This window comes from Coloeus monedula, assembly GCF_965178545.1.
Source record: "Coloeus monedula genome assembly, chromosome: 6".
Taxonomy (NCBI): domain Eukaryota; kingdom Metazoa; phylum Chordata; class Aves; order Passeriformes; family Corvidae; genus Coloeus; species Coloeus monedula.
The window spans coordinates 33973063-34000024 of NC_138786.1; the positions used below are offsets into that span (position 1 = coordinate 33973063).

The 26962-nt window shown below is 38.6% G+C and overlaps 1 protein-coding gene across 3 annotated transcripts in view; it reads left to right on the forward strand.

Annotated features, from left to right (window-relative positions):
* MEIS2 (Meis homeobox 2) overlaps nucleotides 1-26962 on the forward strand; it is a gene marked incomplete at its 5' end in the record, with an annotated part of 171701 nt that overhangs the window by 41175 nt on the left and 103564 nt on the right. For all 3 annotated transcript variants that reach the window (XM_082282719.1, XM_082282720.1, XM_082282721.1), the window contains one exon: nucleotides 10415-10560. In XM_082282719.1, the coding sequence (XP_082138845.1) occupies nucleotides 10415-10560 (146 nt within the window). The remainder of the gene's footprint in view (nucleotides 1-10414; nucleotides 10561-26962) is intronic.

Genomic DNA, 26962 nt, shown 5'->3' on the forward strand with positions numbered 1-26962 from the left:
CCAATATATATAGCATGTAAGTTATAGATGGTTTACACTTAACATTTACAAGGTTTCTTGGAGGAAAAGACTTCTGAAAAACGGTACCCCCAAAAATAAATACGGGCATGTCCAAAGCACGCTTTTGTCATTTGGGACATGATTCACCAGTGGGAGCAAGACTTGATTGAGTCCTTCGTTTTGAGCGTCAAATAGCACATCAAAGAGTATCAGTTGTGTTTCCAAATACATAGCACACTATATTTAAAGTATGGCCTTTAAGTTAAACCTGCAAGAGCAGACTGTCAGTGTTGCCACGTAACCCTTCACATTCTGGCATTTTCCAGACTGCCAGCCAAATGAACACTTTAGGAGGAAGTGCATATATATGTCCGCAGCACCCAGCGGGTTATTCCACCCTACTGTGCATAGGTGTTGGAGCTCTTATGGTATGTAAGGCTTGCCGAGTTTGGAGTTGTTTTGTACTTTTAAATTTTTTCTGAACTATGCATTCACAGCAAGCATCTCTTCTTATGTGGTTCAGGTGTTTGTGAATGCATATCAAGATGGTACTTTTATTTGTGTTTTATGTAACACACATATTTGTATACATTTTATCACCAGAAAAAGGTTTCATGGTTCATTCTGAGACCTTTCTACTAAAACATCTTTTTTTTAAGCTTTTAGCCATCCTCCATTTTTTCTTTAATACATCTTAAAATAGACTAATGTGCATTTTGGACTCGTGGCCTAACAAGTGTCCTTTTTGGTAATTTAAGCTTTTGACTTAGTATCTCTCAGGAATAACTGTCTGTTATGTTTCTAGTCCTAACTTCTTTTTTTTTTAATGATGAAAAAATCTTATCCGTGGTTACCTATATGTAATATTTCAACTTGGGCTTTCTTAATAACTAAATAGTCCTGAAAAAAGAGATTTCTAATGTGGACAGTACATGGACTCTTGCTATACTAGTGGGCATCATTTTAGGGGCTGTCTCATGAACAAGAAGTTGTGTCAAACAGCATAGGGTCTAAGGGGAACTGCAAGACATTAAAATATCTCACAGTTCGTAACTAAGTTTAACGGCTGTGAGGAAAATTGAGATGTTCTGATTGCTATTTTCCTTTAAAAAAACCCAGTCATTTTTAATCTTAAAGAAACTACTTTAATGATTTAATGAACAAGAATGGTGCATGATGTTAGTCATCATCTACTTTTAAGTTCTCACATTCTGCTATATATAAACAACTGCAAAATAGTAAAGGTTAAATATTGATGAGGTACAATTGAGCTTAATTACTTCAGCTGCAGGTAGAATTTTAATTGAACTTAGCTATATTGCCCACATTTGATATTATTCTGATGACAAAAGAAACAGGATAGCAAATAAAAAATGGTACTTTAAACAAAATATAGCTCTTTAATGTATACTTACTTTCATACAGTTGATTGAGAAAATGAAAAACATTATCCCAGAACTAAAAAAGGAAAATAGTCTCTTAAAGGAGATGTGCTTTCAGCAGAAGAAAAATATTTTTTTTTGTCTCCTGATTTCTTTAATGACTTGTTATTGTTGCCTCAGCTGTAGCCAGTCTGCAGCTGGTATTCTTAACAGAATTACTATGAGAATGCCAAAAATACTTCTCTAAAAATATATAAAAAAAGATTTTAAAAGAATGCCACTTAAACTGCAGCACAAGGACACTTTGTGTGACAGTGTTTAGTAGGATGAAAAATTTAAACAGAATAACAGCTATTTACATTCACACTGCAAAGTAATTACTGAAGCACATAAAATACTTAAACCTATTTTAATAATGCTTTCCTTCAGCCTAGATACCAAAAACTGGGAGTACACTTACCAGCTTGTACTGAGGTGAGGAGGGTGGAAATTGAAGTTAAAACCATGTAGAAAAAAGTCCATTGAACACTTTCCTGGTGAGATACAAAGGGAGTTTTACTTTTAAATAGAAGAGCATCATAAATCAGCATAAACCACATGTTTTAATGAGTGCATCTCCTCTGGAATTGTGCAGTGCTTGCAATTCTCTGTGAACAAGACAAGGATCTGGTCTTACACTTCTTACTCAGGCAAAACTGCCACTGACATTAATGATAATTTTGCTTGAATAGAACAAAGTGCTTGATGGCAGTTGTGCCAGCATGAGGAGTGCGAGATTAGGATAAACGTGCAAAAAAGTACAACTTCAAATGGCTGTACCTTTGACTTCTCCAGCTAGCGTTTCCTCCAACTACAAGGATCTTAATTATAACATTTTCTGGTTCAAAGATTAACATTTAGCATTCTGGGAAAGACTTTCTGGACTTTAGTAACCTGATCAGCACGGTCTCCTTTTGGTCTCTGCCTCTTTCTGGTTCTTTGTATTGCAGGGGAGATGATAGTATCTGGCACATTCCTCGGATGACTTGAAGATAGCAGCCTTCTGTGTTTGGGGCTGAAAGATTGTGAACTCTGTGTTAGCAGAAATGCCACACAGGGGAGGTGAACAGAACATTAAAAAAGCTTTAGCTTTAGGTACTGCAGCGCAAGCAGAGTTGAATTTGAGAGCTGGGACTTAAGTGGACATTTGTCCCTGCTTTCTTCCTTAATAAAATCTGAGTGTTAACTGTGGGTAAGGGCATTTGAGAGATCACTAAAAATGAATCATTGAGTGCCCAGAAGAGCTTTATTATGATATATTATGGACAACTTTAGAATATACCTAGTAGTTTTTAAGCGGTTATCAGATGCATCTAGGAGTTACTATTATGGCAGTGAATTATTTTGTCCTTTGCTGCAGAAGCAAAATAATTTGCCAAATTAAAATGTCAAAATAAAACTCATCAAAAACTGGATCTGTGTGGTCCTTCCTGGCCCTGTGCTCCCATCCAATTTTCTTTTGCCCCATGAAAAGCTATTGAGCAAAAAATCACAAACTCCAACCAGCCACGTTTGTTGTGTTTGTGTGTGTTTTTGAAAAAGCCTGACACAATACTAAATCTGGGAAAAAATCTCAGTGCAGAAATCCTGACTGGCCAAATTGATTTAAGAAAAACATTACCAAATTTTAAAAACTCCAGACTGATACCAGGTTCCAGTACTGAGTCCCTGTAGGTAGAGGCAAGAGAGGTCACTTAGTTCAGTTTGTTTGCCCCAGAACCAACTAGATAGAAAGTAATATTCTGCTCCTGAAGTTCCGCATAGACATTGCCACTGCCCAGTTAACCAGTGTGAAAATATCATGGAAAATAAATTATTAAACTATACTGTTAGTAATAACTTGCCAGTTCCAGAGAAACAAATGCAGCCACATTTACATATGTGTCCATCTGTCTGTTTTTACACTTTATGTCTTCAACCAGTGGGTGAAATTGTTTTAATCCAAGCTGCAGTCTGATTTTTTTTTTTAATTTGTTTTTTCCCCCTGCTGATATTTTTCTCTGTGTGTATGTTATTTGTAGATGGACATGCATATTCTCGACAGTAGCTAGTTCTTAATTGCCGCTTTAAGTAACCTAATCTATCTGGCCATGGTGGTTTTAACTGGAGTATGCAGCAGAGTTCTCCATGGATAATTTTCGTTAGTTAGCAGATTGTTACCATCTCAATGTTGCTGAAATCCCTAATCTCAGGTCAGCGTGAAGCTGCAGTGGTTACAATCCTGTTGCCTGATGCAGTGTGAATGGAAGTGCTTTCTGTCAGAAACATGTGGTCTCTTCAGTGGAGAGCCTGCGTAAATCCTGTGTAAATAGAGGGAGGCTAACAAAGGATGAGCCCCTGCAGCTCAGAGCATTTGGAGCCATTTGGAGGCTGAATTTGCTAAATGCTGCTTATACCGCCTGAAAAGTTGAAGAGAAAGGAGCATAAAATCCCTTCTTTTTTCTCTTTCTGCTCCTACCCTGGGGGGAGGGTGTTAAGGGCCAGGGAAGCCTGAGGTAAGCCTATGAAGACTGTTTTTTCAGTGCTCTTTTGAGTGTGAAAAAGGTGGCATGGGTCACTGTCCCCTCTTTAATGTCGGAAAACCCACACAGTTAGTAAATGTTGCATGTAAACTAAAGCATTTCATCCCTTCTCCTGCACTCCACGGCAGTGGGCCATGAACTAGTCACTTGAAAATCGCAGAAAAATTTCACTTCAACATGTCCGGACAGTTTAGCACAGCAGGAACGTAAGAGAGATCAGTAATTAGCAGGTTGCTTTACTGTTGTTTCCTTGTCTGCATTGGAACACTTTTTTCACCTGATGTGAAAAAATGTTGGATCACAATGAACAAACCATGAACCTCCTGGCTGCATAAAAGACCTTAACATTTAAATTGCGGTTTATAAGTTTTCTCGTATAAAAGCTAGAAAAAATATACTTTTGGCATTTGACAGAATTTCTAAGATTTCTCAATTCACTTCACAAATAAATATGAGCTCTAAACACAGACAATTAAGGCCACAAAAAAGCCAGGCTCTTTTCTTATTTTTGGACTGAAAAATTATGAAAGACGAAACGTGAAACTCAACAGTTCTGAAAATAATTTTGAAAGACTTAGATCACTGATTTTATAGCATGCATGGCTATAATAACAGAGCTGAAATGTCTTTCCTACTTTGAATAAATAAAAAAAATTTGTAACTTCATTTTTGCAGATAAAATATATTAGTGACTCTAGAGAGGTGCCTGTCCAGAAACAGAAAAGAAACAGTTTTCATTCTGTCTCTTGTAAAAACACTTTATATACAGGATACCATGCAAGTCTTTAAGCCTTTAGCACATACTGCCAGATGGCAATAGGGACTAACTCCTGAATGACAAACTATGCTAAGTTGTAATTAGATTACGTAGGATAGTTTTGTAGGTGGGGTCTGATAGCATCTTAAGTTTTCTTCCTATTTGAATTTGCAATAATTATTAATGCCTTGTGTGAAATTCATACATATCATCTTTACATTATCAGCCCAGTGGAATTGCTGCATTTTATTCTGGAAAGCAAAAGATCCTCCAAAATGACAGCAAGAGAGAAGCCCAGGTCTTTGCCTCCTTCCTGCCTCTAGAAGGGCAAAAGAATAACACCTTCTGTAGTAAGAGAGATAGTAGTGGTGTATGTCTGAAGTCTTCCTGTTCCAGTGTCCAACCTTTCTTTCTGTCCAAGATGCTCACTGAAACATAGAATAGAGAACCATGAGACATGTCGGGTGTCTCAGAGACAGCAGGGGAGAGAACACAGTGGTCTGATTGCAGCAGCTCACTTGAGGACACTCCACTCCAGGAAGAAGTGATCATGCAGGTCAGCACAAGCTGAGAGTGCCTGTAAGGCCCCTGAACAGCTTCTGATGGCTCCTTTCCTCCTGCAGTAAAGTAATTTAACAAAACCAGCACAGGTACTGGCAGAGCACTGCCACTGATGGCACAGCTCTAAGCTGGGTTGCCCACCTGAACTGTTTGTGATTTTCAAAGTCCCATATTTGCCAGTCATAACCTATCTTAACTCAGTTTCCCTGAGCAGTAAGTGCAGGAGATAAACATGGCTCCTGTGGTGTGAGGAGACTTAAGTCAACTTCCTTGAACAGAATAATTAAGAAGAAAAGAAAAAAAAAAACAATCCATAGCCAGAACTTCCTTCAAAGATCTGTGATCTACTGGAGCTGTAAGGCTAAAAGCCTGATAATTTTAAGAGGAGAGAATGGAGATAAGGATTCTCCTGAAGTGTCTTTGATTCTGGAGCTGACCTTCCCTCTCTGCCAGTCTTCCATTCAACACAGACTATCTTATCTTCAAAACCATCTTCAGACATTTCTCTCTCCAGCTTTTTGGCAGTGATAATTAACCAGATTTTTAAGATTTTTCTCTGGTGGTTGTATAGATCATATTACTAAGCTGAATGTCCTTATTAATAATGGTTTACAATACTTATGTGTCCAGATGGACACACTGTAAGTACAAACAAATAATTGCAAATTATTAATATAGGCTCCATGCAGATTTCCTCTTTGTTTTGCATTTATATCTACATATTCCACTCCATCAAAATATTAGACTGGAAGATTAGAGTAGCTTACTTAAGATCAGCATAGTGCACTGCAGCTTTCCTTTTCAGAATCCTTTGGCTTGCTTTTCGTATTGCATCCACTATTTTTAGAGAAATGGTGAAGTGTCTTGTCTTCCCCTCAGTTTAGATACTCCTGCTGTTCTCTCTTTTCCTTCAGTGTGACAAACCTTAAAGCTGTAAGGGACCTCTGATGGTGAAGAAACTCAGACACTGGGTTCTGAAATGTTCTTTTCCAGAAATCACTTTTATAACTGCTCTACTTGCTATGATGGTAACAGAAACTATTTCTAGAATTTGAATCTGGACTGTTAACAGGCTTCTGTGCTTTGGCCTGACTGGATCATCCTTTCAGTTATCATTTTGATAGATTGGGAATTTCTTATTCATCCTGTTCACAAGTGGTAAAAAGACAAGATGAGCCACTTCTAAACTTGCTTCATCTGTTGCTGTGTTTTTACTCCGTGAAGAACACAAAGATTAGGGTTGAGATAATACTGGTAGTGTGGAGGACTAACAAAGAAAAATTCATTGATACAATAAGGTTGGACAGGCCGTATGTAGGACTGGTCTATGTTTTGCTAAGAGTCCTTGGCTGTGTCAACACTGGGCTTTGCAATTTTGTCTGTCCAAGGAAATCAGTTTGAAGAAAGTTAAGTTGGAATTATGGTGCAGTGGAAACCCTGCTGTAACTATTTATATGATATTTTAAAAGAAGATGTAGTCTCCTTTGCTTTCAATGCAAAGGGATTTATCTTGTGGAAGGAAACCCTCAGCACATGCTAAGAGTGCCTGAACACAAGGCCAGTGTGGAAGCCCAGCTTCCCGCTGTGTACAGAAGACTTGCATCTTCAGTGTCCTCTACAAACTCTTCCCCTAGAAGAAAAGGTCTTTAAGGGACTCCAGGTGGGTCACTTTGCAAGGTTTCTTGTAAACTCTCTCCATCTTTTATAGGGGTTATTGAGACTATTACATAGCATTACTATAATCTTAAACAAGCTGGGTAAAATGCCTAATTCTCTACTGGCTCAAATCCTGCATAGTCATTGACACCTCCACAAAGAGAGTGCCACTTAAGAATTCTCCACTTTCCTAGACCACTGATAGGGTTTTGCAATAATGCATACTGTCTGCGCAAGAACAAATCAGTGAACAGTACAGAAAGCAGAAGAAAATCACACTTAATTTTTTTGGTACTGTGTAAAAGAGAGAGACAGCGGACCAAAATCTAGCCTTAATTTCTCCTCTAGAAAATTGGTATAACTATGCTTGTATCCCAATTTCCATAGAATTTAGGATTTGACTCTACTCTTCTTAAAAATTACCATCTAAACCAGGATATGAATAGTTCATAGAAGCAGAATCTCTTGTAATGATGATTTAATGACTTAAATTTTGATTCCTTCATATGGTAGTGAAAAATATAGTTAATCCAGTCTGCCATAAAGTGATTTTCATATCTCTTAATTTTATTTAGCTTTTGATAATTTATTTTTCTTCATTTAAAGTAACTGACATTTATTTGGATACAGAAAACTAGGACCAGAAGTAAATAATTCCATCTTGGAAAGGACAGTTATGGGCTTTTTCTATGATTTCTTCTCACTAGAAACTGCATCCGCTACTATGAGCAGTTGTAGTTGTCTTACTAAAGATATGACAATACAGATTAACAGGGCTGGGTCTGTCATACACCAGGAGGAAAAAATCTTGCTGTATTTTTCTTCTGATATCATTTGGAGTTACAATATTTGAATTTTCTTTCATGAGGTTATGGAGCAGATTAGGAAAGCACCAACTCTTATGATTTCAACTGCTGTTTAGAATGGGAAAGCAATGGGAGCTTTAGCTGAACTTTTCTTTCTTGGGCTGCTATTATCTTCTTAAAACCAGTATATTAATAATGTCTTCAAAAGGTCCAAACACTGATTTAGCATGTAGGCGACTCCTGCTGAGGATGCTCACAAATAGGAGAGTATATGCAGACAGACAGGAATTTGTCCATACAGAGAGTGAACTGGTGCTTCTGTGGTTTGAAAGGATGGTGCAGAGCAGAAGTTTTACAGCTCCACACATCCTGTGCATACACACTAAAGAGACAAAGATATCTTTATCCGCACGACAGATAGACAAACAGACTGACTGACTTCAAACTTGCACTTTCAGTAGGGATTTTTTCCCCCATCTCCGGGTACTGCTTTTCAAAATTGCCTGAGGCTACAGTACAGCACCTCAGATCCCCAAGGCCCATTGCCTGGCTCCTAATAGCCACTCTCCATCTGTGTCACATGAACAGCTGATGAGATAGCTCCAGTGTCTGTATTTTGGAGAGCATATCCACCCAGGTTAAAATGCTGGGGTTGCCAAGGAGCAGTCAGAAGCCATTAGTGTTTGTGAGAATTTGCCTTGCAGCAGTTCCTTGGCGTAGTGGAAAGTGTGTGTGTGTGTGTGTGTGTGTGTGTGCGAGCACACGTGTCTGTGAGAGAGGGGTAGGGTGGAATATATGGGGAGTAAGAAAGCAGCAGAAAGGAGTGCTTTCTAAATAACCAACATCTTGCGAAAGCAAACAGTTGGTTACAGTGTTTAGCGCTTCCATAATCTCTTTGATTAGTTTACTGTGATTTGACTCTCCTTTCTCTATCATTAATAGAAAAAAAAAAAACACGAGAAAGAGAGCAGCGACTTCAGGGTCTTGCTCTGGTGTTTGGGCAGATGGAAAGGAGCTGCTCTGCCTTGGGGCAGGGTGGTTGTAATGAAGTGGCCTGTCAGTCTGTAAATAGTGAGGGTCATCTCTTCCATGTGATGGAGGGTATCACATTGCAGTGAAAATGGAAATGTCAATAAAATTAATCTGCCAGCTCTTTGCTGTGGCTTTTTCTGTCTCTCCAGTCCAAAAGGGTTGGTTTTTCAGAGGGGACACGGTATGAGAAAGGTGATCTGGCATGGGAGGGAAGATGGAGCTGGAATGCAAGTTTTGAAGCAAATGGACTGTATGTAGCAGCAATGTATTTCGTTTAGTAGCACTACAGATCTAGACGAGGCTATAGGAATTAGCTCGTGAATCTATAGCATTCCTCAGGAAGCTATGGAGCGTCTAGCTCAGGCTACATTGAGCACAGAGTTTATTGTTTTAGGCTTTCTTGGACAAGGTTTTTACTTAGCATGGGATTTATGGCATTTACTGCTAATGAATGTCTATTCTTAAATTACAAAAACCACCGTCTCAGCACAATTCCCAGATGTCCTTCCAGGACCTCGGCTTCTTAAACACCAGCAGGGAGCATAAACTCTCCACTTCTCTGTTTTCCTCTTTCGTGTGGCTCCGGGCTAATGATGTGTAAGGAAAACACAGCAATCTATAAAGTCTCAGTGCTGTCCCAGTATTCTTCATTTATTTTGCATTTGATTATGCCACAAGTCGGATCTTGTTTCTTTCCTTTTTTTAAAGTTATTAGTTCAAATATTAATGTAGGAATATGGCATATATTGCTGCTCTTGATTGATGCCTTCCCAAAAACAGGAAGACGTGCTCGTATGAATTTTAAGAAAGTAGGGGTCCTGCAATGCCTTGCCAGAAGAGTTTTTCAGATACATAATTTAGATGCCCTCCAGGCAGGCTTTCAAGGCATTTTTGCTGGAGGGCAAGAAAAAATAACTATGACTGTTAAAAGTAAATGATTTTTGCTAATGCACAATTAATGCCAGGGAAAAGCACAGAAGAGAAGGATGTTGATGGAAAGTTCTGATTAAGTGAGAGCTCTACCTTGATGTGCATCTTTTTTTTTTTTTTTTTTTTTAATGATAATAATCACTGATGTAGAGATGTAGAAGTTTTCATGTCATGCAAATGCTGCATGCAGGGTCATACTAGGTGTACGTGTTTGTGAGTGCGTGTGTATGTGTGCTGGGAGGTGATGGTTACGGGGAGGGGCTCATCTGACAGTGTGTTATGTGCACTGAACGGTGACATGGTTACTGCCACCTCTGCAGAGGGCCTCGAATATATAGACTACAGAACATTTAACTTGATTACTTATACGTACATATTCAGAATGGTTGTAGGGATGCATTTACAGTAAATGGGTTTTCTTGTGGCAGGTTTTCCCACACTGAATCCCATAATTGAAAAAGAGCTACTGCACTATGTCAAGCACACAATTATAATTGAATTAATGATATATGCATGTGTGAAACACAAAATTAGTATTTGGAGAGACACGGTTTTCTAATTTTTACATATTTGTATCAGCATTCTTATATAATGAGAAGCAGTATGTGCCTGATCTGACAAATGAAAACCCCTCTAACTGTGGTAGTGTCTTGGTAATTAATTATACTTTTGGCTTCTATATATTGTTCATTAAACATCTTCTCCTTCCTGTTTTTCTTTTTGTTGTAGGTGATGGTTTAGACAACAGTGTAGCCTCACCTGGTACAGGAGATGATGACGACCCAGACAAGGACAAAAAGCGTCAGAAGAAAAGAGGCATTTTCCCCAAAGTAGCAACAAATATCATGAGAGCGTGGCTTTTCCAGCATCTCACAGTAAGTGGTGCCCAAAACCAAAATAAATTTCTATTCATGTGCCTGATGAGATTCATTTATCATTATTAGAAATCAATTGTCCCCATAGTTTTTTTGACCATTATTAGGTCTCAGTCTTTGTTGCTTTTTTTTTCACTAGATTTTTTTTTTCTTGGGTCTTGGAATCATGACAAATCCCAAAGAAATCAATCAATCTATCTATCCATCTATCTATCTATCTATCTATCTATCATCTATCTATCTATCTATCTCTATATATGTATATATATATATACACACATCCTATAAAGCGAAAAAGAGAGAGAGTAAATGCCTTAGCATGGAACACCACCTATATATGAAGTAACCATTTTTGGCTTTGAACTATTCAAAATCTTCCTACAGACAGCAAAAGGGGAATTCTTGCTTTAGCACATATAAAGCTCTGCCTTCTGGACTCTTTATTGCTGGTCTCTGTTTACATAAACTTCATATGTATGTGGTGAAAGAGAAAGCCCTGGTCTGTGTGTGCTGACATACACTGTGGATGTTAGAGAAGTCAAAGCAGCAGCTTGCAACCTTGTCATTGTTACATTTTTGTGAGGAAATAAAGAAGGCTTACATATTCCGTAGTTTTTCAGTTGTTTAACAGAGAGAATAAGCACCTTTTTTTGCTTCTCTTCAAGTCCATTAATGTTAAAACCCAGCCATATTCACATATGGGGAGAGAGAGATTAAATATCTGAAATAGCAGTGCTTTCCTTGGGCTTTTATTTGTCTGCTTGCTATTGGTTTTATGTGCTGGTGTTCTGTTGACTATTATAGCTTCACTTAGGCATCAAAATGTAGTTCTGCAGAAAACCTAGTAAAGCTAGTTTACTTCATGTGGAAAATGATGGAAACTGGTAAAACTATCAATTGATTTTCTTCCTCTCACTTTGAAATTGTTTCTCACTTGATAAGGTTTAAAATGCTAGCTGTTATTAACTACCTCTTCTTCTACCAAAGTTTTATAAATTTCTATGGTTTTATAAATTTCCTGCTGTTGGTTACAGTGTAATGATTCTGGGACCCGATTTATTTATGATAGAGACTATCGAACTGCTCTGCCAGCAGCACAGCTAAAGGGGGGAGCAATAGATTCACATTTCTAAACCATCATTTTGATGTAAGGACATTAGTAGCAAACTAAGGTGCATTGATCTGGCCTGTGGGGTCAGGATTAGCTGGAATAGCCAGTGTCTCTGCTGGAGTAGTGGTTATTCCTGCCTCTCAGCTATGGCCATTTCAAAGGTCAGGTGCCCTGTACCCACTTGGCTCAGAGGAATTAGACAGAACATGAGTCTCTGGGCTGATTACTTAACCAAAGACAAAATAATGAGTCCTAAGCAAATACTGACTAATTGAAAGGGCTGTAAATCCATTACATATTGGTCAGGGATAATCAGGAGTATTTAATCACTTTTATCTATTCAGGAGCACTGAAGCTGCAACAGCAAAGCCCTGAACCTTGCCATGTGCTTATTATTCTCATCATTATCAAAATTACTTCACAGCTGTTCTTTGCTACATCACCTCAGCTGGAGATTTACTAACCTGTAAAATGTTTTTAATTTGGAAGTCGAGTGAGTGCGAGTGGAGGGTTTTTCATTTAGCTGTAGGGTATCTTTAGACGAGTAGTACAGGCAGACAGCAAAAAAGCAGGGCCACAAATGAACAAATTTGGTTTGTAGATATCTCCCTGTTAACTCCTGTTTCCTCTTACGAAATTTGTGATATCTTGGTTTTTTCCTCCCTGCCTTTCTTTCTTATGTGCTCTTTGAAAGCATTTGACACTTACTTTTTAAACAGTCAACTGCCTCTTGCTTCTCTTGAGAAAAGTCCTTCTGGCTTTTTGAAATCCCTTTTCCTTGTTTCTATCCTCTCTCTCCTGACCCTCTCCATCCTGCATGAATTAAGGAAATTTGCCATCACTGGTGAGGATGGCCTCACAAAAATCAGATTAAATGAACACAAAAAAGCCCCAAACCTTTTACCGTCCAGGCTTTAATGAGTTTGCAGGTGTTGAAAGATTTACTGCGCTGTAATTCTCAGACCTGCAAACTGATAATGGAGACCCCTGACCAGTGCAATGTAAATTCAGAAAGATTCTTGCCATAAACACATGCAGGGAAGGAAGAGAACTCCTTTCTTTTAAAGATCTGACACTTTTTCTCAAATTAGCTTGTCCATTCAAAATGTAACGCTGGCTGAGCCAGAACGGGGGAATCTGTGATATACAATTTTATTGTTTCAAATAAATATCTTTACAATGGCAGTCCATGATTCAATGTACATTCCTTCATTACTACTCTAACCTTATTTCAAATTGGTTTGTTCCTCCTTTGTGCTGTATGACCTGTTCATGTATTACAATAATCCCCTGATGTACCCTTTTTTCTTTCTCTCTCTCTCTTTTTTTTTAAAGAAACTAATTGAATTATCTCATTATTTTAATTTGTTAAGCAAATGTATTTTACGTCTCAGGATGTGTTCTTAAAGAAGGGGCTGCTTAGGCTTTGCCCCCTGAATGGGCCATTGGTACATTTTGACATTCATGCATTCATTAAGGAGAGGAACATAAAAGAGCTCTGGTTGTATTTTTTTTTCAAACACCCAACCAGCATGGAGCAACTTTTCCATAAGCCACAGGGGTCTCTCTACATATGTTCTCAACTGCAAGCCATTGTCACCTATTCTGAATACCTCAAAAGGACAAATAAAATACTAAAGGCCAACTGTAGCAATTGTTAGCTGTTAGTCTCAATATGACAAAAATCATTAACCTCTGATTTCCCTGGAAGGAGAGGCAGTGGCAGTCCATCTCTTATGGCATGGATTAAACCTAAAAGTCCTTTTGACTGTCAAATTCCAAGAGAGTAACTTAGATCTGACTAATTGTATTTACTTATGATTTTAAATAAAATGCTATTTTTTTCCTTTATTCAACCAGTTTGCAAACTCCTAAGGCAGCCAATTTTAAAAATTGAATGGTCTAAGTGGCTTTTTTGAAGAGACAGGCACTTGAACTCTGATGTAGAATGAATGTGTCTGACAGGCTGTGTCTTTCAAAACAATTTCAAACCCCTATCACAGCTTCCATTTTGTAGTAACTTTAATTATATTTGAAATAGGATACACATGCATGTTTTTATTGTTGGAAATCAAATGCAAGGAGTAGGAGCTTCTGTCATGTTCTTGTTCACTTACTGAGCTCTGTCTTACATTTGGAATTACAACAGTACCGGAAGATAAAAGATCTGAGGATGAATTGGTTGGAAATGTGTATGCTTTTTCTGGATAATATCCAGTGTTTAAGAAAGTAGAGGAAATCCTAGTCTGGTAGTATAATCTTTTCAATAGTACATAAAGATTACGACATCAGAAAGGTAAACCTGACATTAAGACTGTTTTCAGTTGAGTTCAAAGGTGGTTAAAGAAAAGAAACAGCAAGAAATCTGACCCAAGCCAAGAGTTTATTCATAGCTTTGGAAGACTCCTTTTCCTCTATGCTAAGGAGTTCTTAGTACACTCAATTAGCCTCTCAGAGATCTCTGCTTTCCTCCCTCAAGTGCTCCCCTATTTGCCCTGCAAAGAACATATTTGATCACGAAGTGAAAACAGGAAGTGCTCAAATGTATAGACACCTCCAGCTTACACCAATGTTGAGATTAGGATTTCTTACCAGCAGCTATAGAGCTGGTGCCCCTCCTCCCATGCCCTTTTGAAGGATGGAGGACCTTTAAAATATGCATACATAATCAGAAGAGAGGAAAGTTATAAAGGAAGTAATTATACCATTCTATGGACTTGTACCTCTGGTAGTTCATCCATTTCTGCAGCAGTGTGCTGAAGACTACATTTTTGCTACATTCAACATTTTCTCACCTTTTTTTACAGTGCTAGTAGAACAGTCTCATTTATGCTTTGACACTTACCTGGAGTGATGCCCTTTGTTAAAATTCTATTTTGGTTGTTTCTTTTGTTACAGTCTTTAAGAAGATGTGTATCTTAACAAATAGTATCAGGTTTAGCAATGGTAGCCTGCAAACTAAAGCCTTTTTTATGAAAATGCCAGATTTCCATCTGATAGTATTTGGGATGTCTCCCCTGAAGTCAGAGGAGTTGAGCTGGTTTTTCTGCTTTTTTTTTTTTTTGCTGGCTGAAGTTCTGTCTTCTAACATTGAACAATGTAATTTTAGCCTGATTTCCACAGTCCTCTGGATGAAAATCTTGCTCTTTACACAGTCTATTGTAGAATATATTTTGGTTTTATCTGTTTCATTGTCAGGCTAGAGTAAGTTCTCCTGGAAGGTGGTAAAATGAACCAGCCAGAGCTTTTGTTCTTACCTGAATTAATTTTCTTAACTTGTCATATTCAGGTGTCCAGATTGCATAATATGAATAGTCTTACTGAAACAGATTTTTTTTTCTGTATTTATGTGGGTGTATCTGAGAATAAAATGTGTATCTATCATATTTTGATGAATGGCTTATCAAGCCTTTTATACAGGGAAGTTATTTTATTTATTCATTAGATTTGATTCTAGAGATGAATGTCATCAACCAAAGCCAATCTGGGAGCAAGTGTTCAAGGAAGTTGAATCCAACACACCTTCATGACTATCTCCTTCCGTATTGTGATTTTGGGAATAATACCTTAAAGAAAGGTTACTAACATAGCTGGCTATTGCACTCCACACTGAACAGCTTACTTTCATAACAGTAGAAGAACAGCTTTACTCAGAGATGTGATTTGGGAGAAGCATTCTTCACATTGTTGTTTTTGCTCTACTTTAAAAAAACAAAACTAAACCCAAAAATACAACAGCCCTCTGTCCAGTTAAAATGGTGAGAAGAAGGCTGGGAGGCTCCAGATAATACAGGAAAGTGCAGTCATTCTAGTGAATTTCATGCATGTGTTGGAGTGCATTGTAACACGCACTGAGGGTACACAGAGGAGATGGACAATGTCCTCTGATTCTCCTGTAAAACTACCTGCACATGGGTTCATGTGGCTGCCATTTCCACCTCAGTGCGTCACAGAGTCAGAGAGCTGGAGGAGCCTAAGCTACAGTTTTATTCCAGGTCTGCTTTTAGGCAGAGCTGGCTGTGTGCTGTTTTCAGCAAGGTAATAAGTTTCCTGCTGGTGTAGAACAGACCTCTTTTTACAAACACCACCCAGTTGGAAGCATGTCCTACAAAATAATATTGTGCTCATTTTTCAACTGGATAAACTTTTGTGAGGAGAGGTTAAATGACTTCACCCCCCAGTGCTAAAGAAAAGTCAGTACCTGAATGCTAAAATCTCATGACCTGTGGTCTTATGGTCCTCAGGATGACAGAGTTGTGCCTCTTTGTACCCCAGAGTTGCTTTGGTGTCTCACCAGAAGGGCTGGTGGTGGCCATTAACATTTGTAGTTATTGCTGCTGGTAGCACAGCCTTGCCTAATGTCAGCAGCATCCCCCTCCTGTCCTGCCTGCCTGCACTATCGTGTCACAAGCCTGGGCAGAATAAACCTGGAAATCTTTCTCAAAATGACACTTCTGATCCCAGGCTGAAAGGTTTCATCCTCCAAGTGCTCCTAGTCCTCAGCCATGAAATCCATCCTGAAGGTTTAGTAAGAGACCAAACATTCACATACCTTTTAAACGCCACAATCTTAAAAGAAAAGAGCTGAAATGGGATGGGGGTGGGGCTTTGTTTGTTTTAAAAATGGAATCTGAGATTAGATCTGACATTTCTACATCCACCCCCTACAGAAGAGGGAACCCAGGGTCATGGGGTGTGTGGGCCTCAAAAGCTAGCTTTGTCTGGGAGTGGTTAATCTAATCATTGTTACATAGACATCTGTTATTTCTTCTGAAAAATTGATGCTTTTGTGACACAATGATCCATCTATTTAGTACAACAGCCTAAGTAATTAAATTAAAAAAAGAATATTTTTGTGGGAGCATGTATTATAAAACTGCCATACCTCCTTGTACCAGTGAAAAGGCTGAGGAGAGGGAGTGGAAGATGGAGAGGGGCAGAGGGAGAGGAGTGCTTTAAGTCTTGCATTGTTTTCTGCTGGCTGGAGGAAAACATCTGTGAATTGTTTGAACTGAACCTTAGCAGGGACTGTCTGAATCTGTGTCATCTCTGTTTAATTTCAGGAAATGATGTCACAGCACATTAAATAACAATGCTGCATGATTTATTTTTACTTGTACATGCTGTCCTAAGCATTTCGGTTACACGGCAGTGTTTCCAATTAAGTGCAAGCTTTCGGTTTTAAAGAATATACTCAGTAATGCTTTTTTGGGGGGGCATGGGGCATGGGGAGGCTGGGTTTTTTAGGGGGTCACCAAGGTTCAGGGCTGTCGGAGGGCTCTGGGCCCATTTGTCATGTGCTTATTTGTAGTTGGGACTGGATGTCAGCTCTCTCGTCACCCATGGCAACCTCCAGGACCGTGGGTTTGTTACAAAGCCTGTCTAGGGGAGAAAAAAACCTAAATATTCCAAACCGATCCGTCAAAAGACCTATTAGATAGTTATAGCCAGGCCTATGTACTGTAGCTTTTGCCTCGATCAAACTTTCTGCACTCCCCCTTCTTCTGTAGAAGAATAGAGGACATAAGTCAATTCTGTCTGCCATCTGTCGCCTCTTTCCCCGCTCCTCAAATTAAAGAGACAGTCCAAAATTTAAATAATCGGATACAATCACGGGAAGCCGGCCTGGAAATTATTACATGTGCAATTGGTTGAGGATTTTTTTTACTTCTCATTTTATTTTGAAGAGGGGATCTTTATTGTACTTCTTTGGAGATCAAAATATGTTGTGTGTTTCAGCTTCAAAAATAGCATGCTGAGAAATACTGGATTTGCAGTGTCACTGGGTTGTTTTCTAATAGGATTCCAAGTTATATATAGGGTGAAATTCACACACACACATACACACCCTCCCCAACCCCCCACCCCCAAAGAATCCCCAAATTGTGAATCCTGCAAGGGACAAGTAAATGAATCTCACCAGCCTTCGCCTCCCGCTCTCCTATCCCTTTCATCCCCTTTCTGTCCTCAAATCTGTGGCAAGCTGAGGGGCTGCAGCAAAGCCTTTTTTGGTGCTACTAGGATAATTTAAGCTATTGAGTCTACCTAATGGTCCTCTTCTAGGCCTGCTGTAAGAGTTTTTCACCGTACCCTGTCTGATATTAGCTGGCTATGCTTTACCTTTGCCTCTTCTTGTTTTCTCTTTTTACCACCCTGCCTGTTTTTGCTTTCTCCTCATCAACAGGCAACACAGTGTCAGTACTGCAGCAAGGTGAATTTCATTCATGTGACATATGAGGTCAGCTGATGTGAAACCATCAGATAATGTGGCTAGATGTTATTTTCCAATTTAATATTTTACCTGCCATTTTCAAACAGGGGATTCCTGAGAACAACAAAAAGCATGTGCATGGTTTTAGCCAAGGCTTGATTAAAAAGCCTCGACTGAGCAAGCTGAATGTGGCCTAGCAAAAGATAGGATCAGCCACTGTTTTTCTCTGGTTGTTATAGTCAGATTACAAAGCTTTACGGAGTCAGTATAGGAAGTAAGTGAAAAGAAAAGAAAAGGGAACACCAAAGTCCAATTAATGAATTCCTTAAAGTAATTGAAACAAGGAAGTGGTAGTGACAAGAATTCGTTTATATAGATTGTGGCTTCAAGGCTCACAAGGCAAAAGGTGGTTTAACCAAAGCATATGCAAATATAAAGTGTTTAAACACTTTTTTAACTCCAAAAACATTGCACTAAAAAATGTTGTGAACTGCAGCTTTTGAAGATCAAGATCACAGTCAACTAGAGGAGATAATTCTTTGGGACGTGTTCAGCTTCCACTACCTAAAGCTGTTGTCATCAGAAAAGTCATAGTTCCTCCCTTTCTCTGTTGTGTGTGCACATGATTATATGTAGATATAAAATGTATTCTTAGGGAAAATACAATTGCTGTTGTTTGTGCAGTGATACTACCTCTCAGTTTTGCCACAGAATATGTTTAAAACTTTCTTTTCAAGATCCATGAGCAGGACAATTGGTTTCAAGGAAGTTTTTGGTAAAATTAGAGTTATGCTGAAAAATAAACCATGTTTCTGCCAACAGTTCCACAACTGCAAAGAAATAGATATGCCAACTCTTATTGCTGCCTAATGAAGAGAGTAGTTTGTGGCAGACAATATTACCCCTGGTGTTGTGGAGTTTGCCTTGAGTTATGATACCTAGAATACCATGCATTACATATTTTAGAGTTGATTGGCAGCAGTCATTTGTAATATCTAAAGCAATCATTGGCATCTCTAAAGATTCATGATTATCTTTAAGTATAATGGTCATACAGTTTTCATGCTTTTACATTTGTTATTTTTTATTTTTAACTGCTAGCCCCAAATCTGCCAAAACTAATTCCAGTTGTTTTGTCTGATACTGGGTGATAGGCCATAAAGATTTTTTTAAATCTTGGTTTTACCTTTTTATGATGACATTTCAAAACATGTATTTTATTTGTAGCAGTTGACTACTTATGTCCATAAAATGTTTAACATCTCATGACATACTCTTACAATCTCAGGACAATAAATCTGAGTACCTCAGTAAATAGCAGCAAATACTTTAGTTTAGTGTTTAAAAAAGAATCTGCATATATCAATTTGTTTAATATTGTAGAAATTTGGCTGTCATCAGGATCAACCTCTTATTTGGTCACTTAAAAGTGGGAGCTTGATAATCTGAAGTGGACATACTGTGGAAATACTATCTGACTATATCAGATAGCAATGGGAAAGCTCCTGTTCACTTTCTTAACATACACTAAATATGTGAAAGGAGTAGATTTTTGTAAGATCATGGCCTATTCTAGATGACTTTAAGCTTGTTATGTCAATTAAAGAAACTCCAAAGATGATGTAAGCTACATTGTTAGTTGATATGCTGTATACATACATGGATCTTTATAAAAGCAGTTATTTTTCCTCCCAGGTAAGTTAAAAAATTAAGATTCCATCCTTTGTGTTCCAATATTTGCAGATAATTCACAGATTTCTGCCTAACGATGTGTATCTCTCAGCCCTCCTTCCACTAATTCCAGTGGAACTCTGATCCCTTTGAAAAAGCCAGAAAAGGGGTAGTGAAATCATAATGGGAGACAGGCAGAAAAACACTTAGTAAGTGTTAAATGCTCTAGCCACTTTATCCATGAATTACGATTAACAACTTTTTCAACGATTCCCTATTTTATGACAGAAAGACGAATGTCTTGGGTACTCAACTGTTTGTCACATTCTCTTGTGACCCATCTTTCTCTGCTGTTCCCAGGATGCTTTAGCACAAGGGAGCTCTGGTAGGCATGTGGAGTTACCATTTCTCTTTCTAGCTGTGGCCATGACAAGACACTGTGCCTTAGTTTCCCTGTTTAAACAGTATGGCATAATGATTGTGGCTGCTTTTTGAAGTGCTTTTCACATTTACAGATGAAAAACACTGTTAAGCCTGCATCTTGTACTTTGCAACAGCTGAATTACAGAGAATTACATTTCTGTTGTGGTTTTATCCTGCTGCTGAAAGAGCATGACAGTCATGCAATGCTTGTACAAATACCTGAACTTCTGTAGACTTTGAAAGTTCAGGACAACTTTCTCTTTTTGAAGGACCATTTAATATAAAATTAAAAGTGTAATGTTCTTGTTGGTCTACACTGAAGATGACAGCATATGATTTCTGCAAGCTACTTTAGTGCAAGTGTCTTGGGCTTGTGTTAATTTTGTCAGGTCTATTCCTTGCTGGTGACCTGATGTGATGGCTGCATGTAAATGGTATCAAATATCTTTCCCAGAAAGCATCGCAAGAAAGAACATTGGGCATCAACTGCTGGCAGAGAGGCAATAGTGAGAAGAAAGGGAGGGTAACAGTATTAAAAAATGCATCTTTGTACTTCATGAAGTTGCTAGTGGATATTCCCCTCCTCAACAGTCCTGGAGTCTCCTGATGTGAAATTGGACTTTGGAAGCTTTCCAGCCCGTCCTGAGCGTTTCTGCTGCCTCTTTCGACTCAGCCAGGTGCCTGCCACTTGTGCATCCCACTTGTGCTTGAATGAAGAAGCAGGAAACAGGAGGGTGACAGAGTGAAGAGCAAGGGACTGAAGGGACATTGCAAAGTCCCCATTTCATATTGGAAAGGTCCCTGCTTACTGAGGACCATATGCAGATAGCTGACAGCTGTTTGGATACTTCACAAATGAGCTATTCAGGGATATGGAGTGTTCATAGTGAGAAAGATCATGATATGTGTGATAGCAGCAGGGATAAGGAATGTTATGTGGTCAGAAAAGTGATGTGTGTATTTGAGAGAGTCAGCAGAAAGGAGTATTGCATAGGAATGGTGGCACATGCAAATTGCAAAGAAAGCTGGTCAATTTGAGGGAACACTTCAAAATCTAAATGTTTAAAGAATGCTTTAGTTTCAACTATAAAGGGTTATTCTGATTATCTCTTTCAGATGTAAAGTAGGAAATTAAACAGAATCATGTGTTAATTATTGTGAGCAAAAAAAAAAGGGGGAAAATAATTTGATTCACTTCTCCCTTCCATCTTCTTTATTCTTTTGGTGGACTACTCCAAGAGTTGCGTTACCTGGTCTTGTCTGTTTTCAGTTTGATTTCTTCCAGTTACACAGGGACACTTTACTACATGATAATGTCTCTTAGGAAAGAGAGGGGCTTCCCGAGCTGGCATGAACTTCTCTGTGGATGGTGGGATGAACTGCAGAGTTAGGGTAATCCTATCATTTCACATAATATGCCCACTTACGCCTCAAGTTTAAACAGCCTACAACCTATGTGTGTGTTGTATGGTGGCCATGAACTGCCAAGCAAACACTTCTCAGACCAAAAAAACCCCATTACTTTGTACATACCTAACCAAAGCATTTGTAGACAATTTACTGCTGTAATTAATCTTAGCTGTCCTAGCTCCTATGAACTTATATCTGACAATGCTCTTGGATGCAACCAGCCTTCTGAAAAAAGAGACTCTTGCCACTTTCTCTCCCTTTTCTTCCCCAAAAGTTGTCCATTTAGAAAGCAGTAATGCTTTCAAAGGAGATTAAATCCCACTGTGAACCAGTGCAAAAATATATGTGCAGCAGGAGAATAAAATGAACAAAAATATGGTGTTTTTCTAGAATGGGTAAAAATAAACATAACCATAGAGCTGTGAAACTATCATGAATTTGGCTCCTGGGGTCTGAACCCTGTTCAAAGCCCCAGCTGAAAAGATACAATACTGCACTCTCCAATTCAGCAGTGCTCTAACGTGTTCTACTGCCTCCTGAACAAGCTCTGCAGCAAACTTCTTGCTGAGACTGAAAACTCTTTCAAACAAGGCCTGGGGACTCATGAGCTTTCTACTCAGTAGTAGGCTCACTCCATGAAAAAGTATCTTGCCTAAATGAGGCCAAATATCACACAAGAGAGCTGGTGGGAAATTCAAACTGTTTTAAGCAAAGAAGTCAATAGAGTTGCTGTAGTGAAAGGTAATGTTCAGAGTGAGATCACCGTGTTAGGATCTCATGCTGAACATCAGGACTGGGGTTTTTTTCTTGAGGATTATGAAACTAGCCTGAGGCCAGTCTGGTGAGAGTCTGAGAAAGATACAGAAGGATGTTTGGAGAGCCTGGACTATCAGGGCCCTTATTCCCCAGAAAGGGTAACAGAGGCTGAAAAAAGATGAGAGACGAGAGCTGTATTGTTATTTCCAGTGCTCTTTCTGTCCATCCCAAAAATACAAGATGTAGCCCTAGACAGAGAATGTGTATACTGAAGCAGTGAATAAGCACAGGCTACAAAGAGATAAGAGGAGAAATTACTGAAGAGGAGCGAAACACCTTGCAGGAATAATGGAATTCAGCAGCCAAACCCCAGTCGTTTAGACTGTAGAGCAATCTGTGGAAGTGCCTTTGCTTAGCACTTTTAAAACTAGACTCCAAAAACATATTTGAAGGTGTACTGCTGAGAAACATCTTGCATTCCTGGGCTTACACTAAAGTAGTGTTGCCTGAAGCTTTTCTCATATTTTCATGTTTTCTTATTAATGATTAAAAACTGAAAAGTATCTTGAAATTAGAGCTGTTTTCAGAAGGAAACCTTCCCAAATTTGGCTTCCTTCAGGTTTAAGTTTTTTGTTTCAACTTTTGTAATGACATTTCATTTATCTATCAGTGGAAAAATTATTGCAAAATTAACTTACAATGTCAAACTAGAAATGGGCTTGAGACACAAATTGAAGAATTAAGCTTAAGAGAAATATTTAATCACTGTTCCTTCAGGCATTGGGAGTGGATGCTGAAGGTCAGCCAGGCTTGGGCTCTGTCAAACTGACAAAGAAAGTGACTTCGTATTGAGGTGTAAAAACACCTCCCTTTCAGATATTCAGAGGCAGAGACTGTCACAACACATATCCTGCTCTCCATTCACAAAATGTGAAATTTCAGCAATATCCGGGTAAGGTTCAGGTCTGAAATCAACCCCTACCCAGCTTAGTGTTCCCCAATATATCTGACATCTGCTCCAACATTTGCTCCATGAAACATCAATACAGAACACCAAAAGTTGTTTGAGCATTCAAAATACAAGTGTTGATTTTTAAGGTCATGGATCCAATGCAAATTTAATGTAGAATGGGGTTGATTTACACAGAAGTTTGAATGCCAAAATGGGTGGAAAACATAGCTCTTTCACCTGTTTTTCACTTACAGACATTTATGGCAATTTAGCGCCATGATTCAAAAACAAAGCTTGTGCCCTCAGAGAGGCAGAATGACCACAAGAAAATATTGACTGAGTGCCTGCTGACTTCGACTGCTGAATTTCACACACAACTTTCCTCAAAAGCAGCAAGAAGAAAGAGATCGCATTTTGAATTTAAAATGAAATTTTACTCTTGAACATTACTTTATAATAATGTAACTGTGGGGTTCCACGTTCATCTCAATGCCTTCCAGATCAAATGAACTCTGTTTTCATGGCAGAAAAATGCTTTATTTTTTTTCCCTCTTTTTTATTTTTTCCTCCCCCATTGCCAGAATTAGAAATTTAGCCTTGGATCTTAGATCCAAGTCAGATTCTTTCTGGCTCATTTATTGGCAGTCACAAGGATTATACGATAACAGTAATGTTGCAATTACAATGGTAAAGCTATGCAATTACAATAATAAATAGACCATGGATTGGCCAGAAAAAAAAAGTCCAGTTTTCTTGCCTATAGCTAGACTGGCTTTATGAAGAAAAATAGCACAAACTTCTATTATGGATTGAAGTCAATGGCATTTTTTTGTCAGCAGAGAATCAAATGCAATTCAGATACACAGAGACATAAATCTGTTCAGTAAGTCAGTCACTTTTCAGAACACCACTGCTTAGTTTTGTTAGTATTTTTCTCCTTTTGGATATTTTTTTCTGTCTGGCACAACATAGGGTTAGTAAGTCAGGCACGTTTGGAAGGTTTTTAAAGAAGTGAAGCAACAGGACAAAGATCTCTTTTACTCCCTCTTAATTATGCTTCCCAGGAATGGGCTTATGTACCCATTTTAAAGATGCCATTGGCATGACTTGCCTTTTTTAGGATTTTCCTATGCAGTTCAGAAGTTACCTGCTTGAGAAATGAGAGCAGAAGCTTTCCATAGCTTCATGTTGGAATCCTCCTAGCTGCAAAAGCAGTGAAAACTGACCTTTGCTCTCCGAGCAAGGAGTCTTCTGGCATGGAGCTTAGTTTTTCTACTGCTCTTCACAACTGTAAATAATGTTAGTATACCCTGAATTCAGTGCATGCAGCACTTTACATTACTATTGTGTATCTTAAAATAAACGACATTGCAAGCTGTTTATTTTGGTGTTACTATGTATGCATTTTTTAAACAGTGGTTACTTAAACAAACGTCTCTGTTCCCACAGCACTTAAAAGCTGCTGTTTGCTCACTGTGGTTTTTGGGTTTTGTCACTTTTGTTTTGGTTGTTTCTGAAAATCACACTGGAGGATACAGAAGACAGGAGTATGTTGTACTTGTTCCAAACAAATGCTTCATGTCACAGCTTTTTCTTTGTGCCAGTTTCTCCCATGTTCCTAGCAGAAAGAATTTTGGTTTAGCTCAAATATAGAGTTCACCAGTATTCCAGATTGGTTGCAACTGTCCTCAAATGAATTTCTGCAGGCCAGTCAGGCCATGCATTTGTTATCAGAATTTGACCCTGAGATAGCAAAATTGTTTTAATTACATTAGTACTGATTATTTATTCATTGCTCAGCAAAACAAAAGATGCAGGGGATGAGAATTTAGGGAATTGAGGGTTTCCACATCTTCTTTCATCCTCTCTCATCAGTCTTCATTCATCCACCCTAGAAACCTCAAGCGCCAAGCAAACTTCTGTGGTTGGAAATGCTGATATGAGGTTGATGAAAAAGCCATTATCAAAGACATCAACCTTTCAAAGCCACATTGCCACAGCTGAGTGGCCCTCTACGTACACAGGGAACTCAGAGGGCACTTGCTGGTCTGACACAGTTCTGCTAGAGGGCTACACTTTTTCACCTATAGCAATGAGCTTTTGGTGATGGCTCTGCTTCTTCTATGCCATGTATACTGTTCTCAGGTCGTGGTGTATTTGGCTAAGTCTCAGTAAAATGTTAAGGAAAAAACGTTTTTCTCCCTTCGCTCACTCTCCCCACCTTCGTAAAAGGTGTCTGTGGTACCTCATAATTGTGATAGTTGTTCTGTAGTTGCTCTGTTCCACTTTTCCAATTTCTCCTAGGTAATCTTCAATTAGCCCTTTTTGCTGAGAAAGAAAAATACTTATCTGAGTCTGTAGAATTGTGTCTTAAGAAACTAAGAAATTGGAGGCTTCCTCTGTATGAATATTGCACTATTATAAGGAAAACTGAGGCTACCATCAGTATTTCTTAGCAGAGGCAACAGTGGTAGGTTGAAGGGTATGTGTTTTTAAAAATGGGTGGTCAGCTTACCAGCTTCTGCCCTTATTTTGGAGTAAAAGGTGCCTGGGCAGTCATGAAAGTGATGAGGTGATTCCTGTGTGGGAAAGGTTTAACAAGAGTGCTCTGACAAACATGGGAGACAACACTAAACAGTATCGGGTACTGAACTAGCTCCGTCCAGACTTGAGATCAGAACAGCAGAAGAGTTTGGTTTCCTTGTGCTTGGATACAGCTGAGAACTAAGTCTGAATTATTCATTTGTAGAACTTGTAAAGGTTGACTGTATTTTTGCAACAGAAATAATCTCTTCACTCAACTGCTAATTGCCCCATGATTTTAATCAAGCAAGATTCTTAGATATGGAAAATTAGTGTTTGAGAAAAATTGTGAATGCAGTTCTTTTGCAATTTGTGTAGACTGTAAACCAGTTTGTCCTCCTTAATTATGGTCTTCAAAGATAAACAGGTTGAAGAGTGTGTTGCAGTCCTTGGCACAAATATAGCATATTTCAGTGCTTTGTTGAGCAAGCTGTGTGTTTTTGAGAAAGAAATAAAAAGTTGCTTGCATATTTTAATGTAGTTAAGATTTATTACTTTTTATTTATAGCTCAGCAGGTGTTGATTTTCAATGTTGTGTATATGCTCATTTGCTTCTGGACTTCAATACACTGGATAACCCCTGCTCTCCCAGTAGGACTATGTGACAATTAAGGATGAGAGGAGCATTTGATAGAAAAGTGGCCAACAGCAGAGCAGTCCAACAGCAGTTGGACTATGTCATTCTGTCTACTGAGGGAGGACAGTATAATATACCAGTGTTCCACAGCTTTCCTTTTCACTCCTAGCCTTTTCATCTAATTTGCAGAGCTATTAATTTGTTAGCTTGCTTTTTTATTTTCACCTGCTGATCATTTTTCTCCTAATCAGCCATGAGTCTTCCACAACTTTTCATCTGCTTCACTCACTGAGATATGGATTAAATCTGCTTCAATGCTAATATATACATTTAAAATAGTTTTGCATGCTTTTTTTCCGTCTAAATACTATGCCTACAGTCTAATTTGTGACTGAAATTACTAACATCATTTACATCTGTAGGTGAACACTCTACCTCTTCTATCTGAGAGACAGAAGAAGGCAGAATGATTAGCATTTTTGAAATGCTGCTAACAGAAATGAAAACTACTTAGTGGCAGCAAAGTTTTGAGAAGGAGCAGGTGACATTAAATATTTTAAAAGTATTCTAAGAAGTGTTTTTATCTTGGTTTTCACTAAATAAAATATGCTCTATTGGCCAGATGAATGCTCCACTGAGCCAGATAAGGGTCAGCAGTGAGTGGTGATGAGGCAAAGAAATGTTGCAAGTGTAGGAAGATCCCAGAAT